This window comes from Octopus bimaculoides, chromosome 30, assembly GCF_046866305.1.
Source record: "Octopus bimaculoides isolate indiv1 chromosome 30, ASM4686630v1, whole genome shotgun sequence".
Taxonomy (NCBI): domain Eukaryota; kingdom Metazoa; phylum Mollusca; class Cephalopoda; order Octopoda; family Octopodidae; genus Octopus; species Octopus bimaculoides.
In genome coordinates, this window is record NC_142957.1 from 6,468,763 (window position 1) to 6,478,762 (window position 10,000).

The 10,000-nt window shown below is 41.4% G+C and overlaps 1 protein-coding gene across 1 annotated transcript in view; it reads left to right on the top strand.

Annotated features, from left to right (window-relative positions):
• Nucleotides 1–2,887: 2,887 nt before the first annotated feature.
• The window catches only part of LOC106874340 (uncharacterized), a 26,423-nt gene continuing 19,310 nt past the window's right edge, over nt 2,888–10,000 (top strand). The window contains exons 1-4 of the mRNA XM_089346561.1: nt 2,888–3,020; nt 5,973–6,490; nt 7,921–8,044; nt 9,050–9,175. Coding sequence (XP_089202687.1) covers nt 5,990–6,490; nt 7,921–8,044; nt 9,050–9,175 — 751 coding nt within the window. The 5' untranslated portion in view covers nt 2,888–3,020; nt 5,973–5,989. The remainder of the gene's footprint in view (nt 3,021–5,972; nt 6,491–7,920; nt 8,045–9,049; nt 9,176–10,000) is intronic.

Sequence of the window (10,000 nt, forward strand, 5' to 3'; positions counted from 1 at the left end):
GTAAGAAAAGCGACAAAAAGAAAGAAAGAAGAAGAAGAAGAAGAAGAAGAAGAACAAGAAGAAAATGGTCTGAAAGTTCGATCTTACGGCATGGATTCTGGGGTAAATGTCATATTCTGTAACCTTCAGGCCAAGCTATGCCTCGTGAGTTTAAACGAATAGAGGGAAACTACAGAGAATCCCATAATAAGTATTGTGATTGTAATTCTAAAAGGTTCGGCCTAGTCATACCCACAAACACTGTGTCACTCGGATCCAGCTCGGGAATGACGTTAAGACAACGCTGGATTAGCCATCAAGCAAAATAGGCTGGTGCTTAGGGTATCAGTTGAAGGAGACAGGTGTGTGTGTGTGTGGGGGGGGGGCACCACAGAAATGGTAAATGGTTTACGGCACAAAAGAAATCACTTTAAACTGGCTATATTAATATTCCAAGTGGTTTATATGATTACAAATATAATTTCGGATTGTTCATGGTGTCATAGTGAGGATCTGATCAAAGATTTTGCAATAAAGAGACAGGGGAAAAAAAAAACAGGAGAAAACTTTTCAAATTATTTTATTCTTTTATTTGTTTCAGTCATTTGACTGCGGCCATGCTGGAGCACCGCCTTTTAGTCGAGCAAATCGACCCCAGGACTTATTCTTTGTAAGCCTAGTACTTATTCTATCGGTCTCTTTTGCCGAACCGGTATGTTACGGGGACGTAAACACACCAACATCGGTTGTCAAGTGACGGTGGGGGACAAACGTGTACACACACACACATATATATGACGGGCTTCTTTCAGTTTCCGTCTACCAAATCCTCTCATAACGCTTTAGTCAGCTCAAGGCTATAGTAGAAGACGCTTGTCCAAGGTGCCATGCAGTGGGACTGAACCCGGAACCATGCGGTTGGTAAGCAAGCTACTTACCACACAGCCACTCCTGTAAATAAAGTGCAAGTACTTAAAACTAAACATTATTTTCCATCTTACCGTTAGTTATTCTTTTGTTTCAGTCATTTGATTGTGGCCATGCTGGAGCACCGTCTTAAAGGGTGTTAGTCAAAGAAATCGACCCCAAAACTTATTCCTAGTACTTATTCTATTGGCTAAACCGCTAAGTCACAGGGACATAAACTCACCAGCATCAGTTGCCAAATAATGGCGTGAAGGGGACAAACACATCTAAATTAACTATTGCTTAACCATCCTCTCACACCGTCTCCGATGAAGGGATATAATAAATATCCTGGAAACAGCTGTAAGACATATTTATAAATGTTCTAAAATATACACAGCCTTGGTTTTTTATCTCATTACGAAAAGTAAATCCTTATATATGTATATATATATATATATATATATATATATATATATATATATATATATATATATTGTGTGTGGTAAGTAGCTTGCTTACCAACCACATGGTTCCGCGTTCAGTCCTATTGCGTGGCACCTTGGGCAAGTGTCTTCTACTATAGCCTCGGGCCGACCAAAGCCTTGTGAGTGGATTTGGTAGGCGGAAACTGAAAGAAGCCCATCGTATATATATATATATATATATATATATATATATATATATATATATATATATATATATGTATGTATGTATGTATGTGTTTGTGTGTCTCTGTTTGTCCCCCCACCATCGCTTGACAACCGATGCTGGTGTGTTTACGTCCCCGTAACTTAGCGGTTAGGCAAAAAGAGACCGATAGAATAAGTACTAGGCTTATAAAGAATAAGTCCTGGGGTCGATTTTCTCGACTAAAGGTGGTGCTCCAGCATGGCCGCAGTCAAATGACTGAAACAAGTAAAAGAGAAAATATATATATATATATATATATATATATATATATATATATATATATATATATATTTATATATATATGGGGAGGGGTTATGTCTGTGTTTGTCCCCCGTTACTGCTTGACAGCCGATGTTGATGTGTCTCCGTATCTTGGCGGTTCAGCGTAAAAGACAGATCCGATAGTAGAATGAGGACTAGGTTTGCGAGAAAAAAGATAAGGGCACTATCATGCTATTAGCTGTCAGAAGTGAAAGTGCTCACTGCTAGTGAAGTATCTGTCTGTCTGCCTGCATGCCTGTTGCTGGCCTGTCGATTCTTTGGCTACTGACAGCTAATACCATGACTGGCCGGAGCGAGCTATATGTCTGTCTGTCTGTCTCTCTCTCTCTCTCTATCTATCTATTACTCGAAAGTTATTGGAACAAATTTGACACCAATATCCATGCGTTTGAAAACACACAGAGTATAAGGGTACTACTAAAGCAGAGTGGTCCCGAACGCGCAGTCGCGCGTCCGCGCTAGCTAGTCGTGAGTGGTCGATCCTATTATTTTTAAACTTCAAACTTCATTTGTTTTCTATTTTGATAAATTCTCTCTGTTGAAAATTATATTTTTATATTTTAAATAATTTGCAATTTCAGGAAATATGTTTTTATATTAAATTTGTGTTTTCTACTCACGACTAGCTAGCGCGGACGCGCGAACTTTCGAGTAATAGATAGATAGATAGAGAGAGAGACAGACAGACAGATAGCTCGCTTCGGCCAGTCATGGTATTAGCTGTCAGTAGCCAAAGAATCGACAGGCTAGCAACAGGCATGCAGACAGACAGGCAGACAGACAGATACTTCACTAGCAGGCAGTGAGCACTTTCACTTCTGACAGCTAATAGCATGATAGTGCCAAGATAAGTACTGAGGTCGATTCGTTCAACTGAAAATCTTCAAGGCTGTGCCCCAGCATGGTCGCAGTCTAAACAGTTAAAAGATATGTATACACACACACACACACACACACACACACACACACACACGCTCGCTCCTCACATCGCGCGCGCATTTGAATACAAAGAAATGATAAAAACAGAGTTACTTCCCTTAACTCTCCACCTCTCCTGCCATTTTTTTCCGATGTTGCTACAACAACAAACTTGATTTATTGAAACTAAGGCCAAGATAGGATCTTCGCTCCGGCACTGGAGTAGTTTGTAGGTTTGGAAGGTAAATACACCCACTTTTTAAAACTCTATTTGATCTATGGCTAACCTAGAGAGAGAGACTTTATACTTCCATACATGTATTCATATGTATAGCCTATACATTATCTATCTATCTATCTATCTATCTAGCCATCGATCGATCTATCTGTCTGTCTGCCTCTCTATCTATCTATCTATCTATCTATCTATCTATCTATCTATCTGTCTGCCTATCTATCTATCTATCGATCTATCTGTCTGCCTATCTATCTATCTATCTATCGATCGATCGATCTGTCTGTCTATCTATCTATCTATCCATCGATCGATCTACCTGTCTATCTATCTATCTATCTATCGATCGATCTGTCTGTCCATCCATCCATCTATCTATCTATCTATCTATCTATCTATCTATCTATCTATCTATCTATCTATCTATCTGCATATTCTCATAGACAGCTAGACGGACAGACAGATAGATAGATGTGATCCAGTGCAAAATTGCTCGCTCGATTTGATAGAAATAACATCCTACACATTCCATATGTTCTTATACACAGACGCGCAGTCGAATACGTACACATATACATACACATTATGGCTGTACGTATGTATGCACGTATCTGTCAATATTTGTGTTTGTGTTAAGGCGGCGAGCTGGCCGAAACGTTAGCACGCCGGACGAAATGCTTAGCGGTATTTCGTCTGTCTTTACGTGCTGAGTTCAAATTCCGCCGAGATCGACTTTGTCTTTTATCGTTGCGTACTGGGGTCGATCTAATCGACTGCCCCCCCCCCTCCCCCAAAATTTCGGGCCTTGGAGTAAAAAAGAATATTTGTGCTTGTGTGAGTGTGTGTATGTACGTATGGAGGTGCCAAACGACTCTACCCATACGACCCTTCCAAGAATAATGGGCGGAGAAAATGGGTGGACGGATGTGTGTGTGTATATGATGACGCAAACAAGAAAAATAGAACTCAAAATATGAGTATATGTATACAATATTTTATGTATATGTGTGTGTTTATGTATAATCGGCAGACTTATCAAAGTGATTGAAGGGCCGAGAGTTTCTATTCTTCACTGATCACCTAACTCACCAGGATCAATGAAGAATAGCGATAGTACCTTCACAAATTCCAGTTGCCCTAACACACACACACAACATGTAAATACTTGGTTATGCATGCGTGTTTCATCTTGTCCCGAGAACAATTATTTTGTAATTTCCTATTTTACGGTTCGTGAAATCGAATTTATTTTACTTGGTAATTTCCTATTTGACGTTCGTAAAACAACTCCCGCCAGAAATTGCACCAATTAATACAAGTATCCTTGCTGCACTGAATCTAACGAGAAATATCTTTCTGAGAGAAGTCGTAGGCTTAGCAATATGATAAAAGGAAAGGATGATATTATACAAGCCGAGATGGCTGTTTTCGAACCAACTTTTTTTGCCGAGTGCTCGCTGTGTTTTGGAACGTATTGCAGTGAACATGTTTGGCGGAATTCTACTTTAAGCACCCCATATAACCCCTCATAGTGGAGGCGCAATGGCCCAGTGGTTAGGGCAGCGGACTCGCGGTTTCGATTCCCAGACCGGGCGTTGTGAGTGTTTATTGAGCGAAAACACCTAAAGCACCACGAGGCTCCGGCAGGGGACGGTGGCGAACCCTGCTGTACTCTTTCACCACAACTTTCTCTCACTCTTACTTCCTGTTTCTGTTGTGCCTGTAATTCAAAGGGTCAGCCTTGTCACACTCTGTGTCACGCCGAATATCCCCGGGAACTACGTTAAGGGTACACGTGTCTGTGGAGTGCTCAGCCACTTGCACGTTAATTTATTGTCCACAAGAGGCTAAACATAGAGGGGACAAACAAGGACAGACAAAGGGATTAAGTTGATTACATCGACTCCAGTGCATTACTGGTACTTAATTTATCGACCCTAAAAAGGATGAAAGGCAAAGTCGACCTCAGCGGAATTTGAACTCAAAACGTAATGGCAGACAAAATACTGCTAAGCATTTCGCCCGGCGTGCTAATGTTTCTGCCAGCTCGCTGCCTTTAAATATTCTTTACTACTGAAGGCACAAGGCCAGAAATTTTTGGGGTGGGGGGCATTTGATTAGATTGATCCCAGTACGCAACTGGTACTTAATTTATCGACCCCGTTTCTGCCAGCTCGCCACCTTACTAAACACTTATTCTGATACACAAATGATTCTGTCTGCTTGTCACCCTCTTAATAATGGTTTCAAATTTTGGCACAAGGCCAGCGATTTCAGAAGAGAGTAAGATATTTGGCAGCATTTCCTCCATAGGTGTAGGCGTGGCTGTGTGGTACGAAGCTTGCTTCCCAACCACATGGTTCCAGGTTCAGTCCCACTGCGTGAGCAAGTGTTTTCTTCTATGCTTATTTTTTTAAGCCTGGTACTCATTCTATTGGTCTCTTTTGCTAAAGTGTTATGTTACAGAGATGTAAACAAACCAGCACCGGTTTCCAAGTGAGTGGTATTTGTGGTGGAACAAACACACACACACACACATGCTCACATATGTGTCATCATCATCACCATCATCATCATTTAAGGAACTGTGCCAAACTCTGTTGTCAGCTTTGGCATGGTTTCTATGGCTGGATGCCCTTCCTAATGCCAACCACTTTACAGAGTAGACAGGGTGGTTTTTATGTGGCACCAGCACTAGTGAGGTGGCCATGTGGCCAAACACAATGGGCTTCTTTCAGTTTCCATCTATCAGATTCATTCACAAGGCTTTGGTCAACTGACTCAGTGTAATGGTAGGAGACATTTGTGCAAGGTACCACACAGTGTGATTGAACTCAAGACTACATTGTTGGGAATCAAGTTTCTTAACCACACAGCAACCATGTTTGCACTGACCGTTAATGTTATTAATTAGCTTTCGTCTAATTAATTTTTTTTTTTTTTTTTTTTTGCTTCACAGATGAAGAGAATTAGAACATGGCCGAAAGTGATGCCCTGTTTGATAAAAATCAGTTGCTTTTTAACCTATCAGTGCCTCTGTCTGCCCTGAAAATGGTTCGCCGACCGATGCCGCCTCAGGCGATACACATAGAGAAGGTGGACGGCAGAGGTGCATTTACGCCACATCCCCATGGCAACCGCAACAGTCACTACCACCAACGCCACCAGCAGCGGCAGCAGCAGCAACAGGATATCGTTTCGGACGTTGCTGAGTCACGGCAGCAACACCAATCGCTTCTCCTCACTGACTCGGTCACTTCCGAAATCTTCGAGCAGGCCTTGACTCTCGCAAGACTCGACTTCAAACAGCAGAAACGAGGTGACGACGTACCCGGTGATTCAGAACACCCCACCAAGAATTCAAAATCTTCCGATACCAAACTTCTCACCACCACGCCCACCACTGCCAAATCCACTGCCACCACCATCACTACTGCCACCAACACCAGCAATAAAAGTACTACCCAAGGAGTTAGGGTAAGTAACATTAATCTTAGACTCCCTACCATGCCATACCCTGTTATGTTCTTCTTTTTATACTATTATAATTATTATCAGCTATTATCATTGTTAATAGTCTTTTGAAATGTTTGAGGAGTGGGGCCAGTCGATTAGATCGATCCTAATACGCAACTGGTATTTAATTTATCAACCCCGAAAGGATGAAACGCAAAGTCGACCTTAGTGGAATTTGAACTCAGAGTGTAAAGACAGTGGTGAGCTGGCAGAATTATTAGCACGCCAGACAAAATGCTTAGCAGAATTTCACCTGTCGCTAGGTTCTCAGTTCAATATGTGATTACTCTTTTTTACTTGTTTCAGTCATTTGACTGCGGCCATACTGGAGCACCGCCTTTATAGTTGAGCAAATCGACCCCAGAGCTTATTCTTTGTAAACCTAGTACTTATTCTATCGGTCTCTTTTGCCGAACCGCTAAGTTACGGGGACGTAAACACACCAGCATCGGTTGTCAAGCGATGCTGGGGGAACAAACAGACACACAAACATACACACACACACACACACATATATATATATATATATATATATATATATATATATATATACATACATACACATATACGACGGGCTTCTTTCAGTTTCAGTCTACCAAATCCACTCACAAGGCTTTGGTCGGCCCGAGGCTATAGTACAAGACACTTTGCCCAAGGTGCCACGCAATGGAACTGAACCCGGGACCATGTGGCTGGTAAGCAAGCCGCTTACCACACAGCCACTATACAAAGATATAAAAAGACAAAGTTCATTATTATATTAGGAGATTATACATCCATTTTAACACTTTACACTATACTTACATATATACATAATTCTATACATTGATCTAAGGCAACAGGATTACTAAAGGAAGACCGGAATTTAAGAGAAGGGAAAACCAAAAGGTCTAATGAGATTCATTGAAGGATTTTATTTCAGATATTCTCATTTAAAAAAATCACCTCTGGCTAATCATTGAGAGGATGTTGGTGTTGCGTTGGCAGAGGTTTGCACTCTCTAAGTGCTCTTGTTATTATGATTGTTATTGTTGTTGTTATTATTGTTATTATTATCATTATTATTATTATTAAGGTAGGAAACTGGGAGAGTTGTTAAGTACCCTGGGGGGGTGAAAAAAATACTTAGTGGCATTTCATCTGTTTGTACACTTCGGCTTCACATTCCACCAAAGTAAACTTTATCCTTTTGGGGGTTGATATGATAAATGATGATGATGATAATGATGGTGGTGACGACGATGACAAAGATGATGGTGGTGCTCATGATGATGATGATGATGACAATGCTGACGACAGCAATTATTATGATGTTGATAATGATTATGATTATGATGATGGTTATAGAAGTAATGATGATGACAATGATGATGATGTTCTATATTCTGTAGGTCATCGAGAGAAGTTCCTCAACCAAAGTGAAGAATGCCAGTGTCCAAGTTTCCAGGAAGAACACCAACCATTTGTGCCAAAATGCTCGATCACCCGAGCCGACCCCGTTATCTCACCTGCCAGGTAAATACTGTTGTTGTTTAGGCATAGGTCAGCTATGATCAAAGCTGTTCCAGCTGTGACCATCCTGTCTTTTATTCAGACATAGTGTATCTCGGACTACATTATCTAATGTGTCCTTCCTTGTTTATCTCCAGGTCAGTCCTGATGCAGCAGACCTACGATCAAAAATGATCCAGCCGTGACCATCCTGTCTTTTATTCAGGCATAGTGTATCTAGGACTACAATATCTAATGTGTCCTTCCTTGTTGTTTAGCCCCAGGTCAGTCTTGTTCCAGACAGACTTATGATCAAGGATCTTCCAGCTGCAACCATCTTGTCTTTTATTCAGACATAGTGTATCTAGGACTACATTATATAATGTGTCCTTCCTTGGTGCTGTTGTTTAGCCCCAGGTCAGTCCTGATCTAGGAGACCTACGATCAAAAATGTTCCAGCTGTGACCATCCTGTCTTTTATTTTGACATAATGTATCTAGGACTACATGATCCAATGTGTCCTTCTTGTCACCGTTGTTTAACCCCAAGTAAGTTCCTCATTCCGCAGGCCTGTTACTGCCATGACCATTTTGTCTTATTCAGACGTAATGTATCTAGGACTACATTGTCTAATGTATTCTTCCTTGTTCTTGTTTAACCCCCAAGTCAGTTCAGATGCAGAAGATCTGTGATCAACTGGCCCCTTTCCTAAAAATTTCAGGCCTTGTGCCTAGAGTAGAAAAGAATAGTAGGGGAGTCGAAGTCGGAGTTGAAGTTTTTTTGTTTCAACTCCACAGCCCTAGTTTTGGCCATCCCTGATGAGTGGGTGACATGCCCAAACCACTTGAGCTTACATCTCGTTACTGTGGTAAGAAGTTCCTCATGGGGTCCTATCGCCTGCCTTATCCTTCTTTCCACTTCCTCATTTGTGATATTACCAAAAGTCTCCCGAAACATTTCATCTCAGTAATTATTATTGTTGTTGTTGTTGTTGTTGTCATCATCATCATTCTGTTTGTTTGTTTGAAGCAACTACGGACTCACCACCAACTCGTGATACCCACGACTGCACCAGGCAGAAATTCCAGAGGATCCACAAAGACATTGCTAACTGCCTCACAGACATTCAAACCCTCCTAAGCTCGTTTATCAAAGGTATCGTTTTTTTCTTTTATCTTTTTACTTGGTTCAGTCATTGGACTGCGGCCGTGCTGGGCCACAGCCTAGGAGGCAAAATGCTTAGCAGTATTTTGTGTTTTTACCTTCTGTGTTCAAATTCTATTTATGGGGCCATATATAAGCCAACACCAATTGTTAAATGCTGACAGGGGACAAACACTAAGACATGCACAGACATACACACACACATTTATGTGTGTGTGGCTGTGTGGTAAGAAGCTTGCTTCCCAAACTCATGGTTCCAAGTTCAGTCCCACTGTGTGGCACCTTGGGAAAGTGTATTCTACTATAGCCTAAGGCGGGCCAACGCCATGTGAGTGGACTCAGTAGACAAAAACAGGAAGAAGCCTGTTGTATAGTGGTTGGCGTTAGGAAGGGCATCCAGCTGTAGAAACTCTGCCAAATTTAAATTGGAGCCTGGTGTTGCCATCCGGTTTCACCAGTCCTCAGTCAAATCGTCCAACCCATGCTAGCATGGAAAGCGGACGTTAAACGATGATGATGATGATGATATATCTATATCTATATATATATATATATATATATATATATATATCATCATCATCATCGTTTAACGTCCGCTTTCCATGCTAGCATGGGTTGGCCGATTTGACTGAGGACTGGTGAACCAGATGGCTACACCAGGCTCCAATCTGATTTGGCAGAGTTTATACAACTGGATGCCCTTCCTAACGCCAACCACTCCGAGAGTGTAGTGGGTGCTTTTACGTGCCACCGGCACGAAGGCCAGTCAGGCGGTACTGGCAAATATATATATATATATAAATATTAATTTTTCTA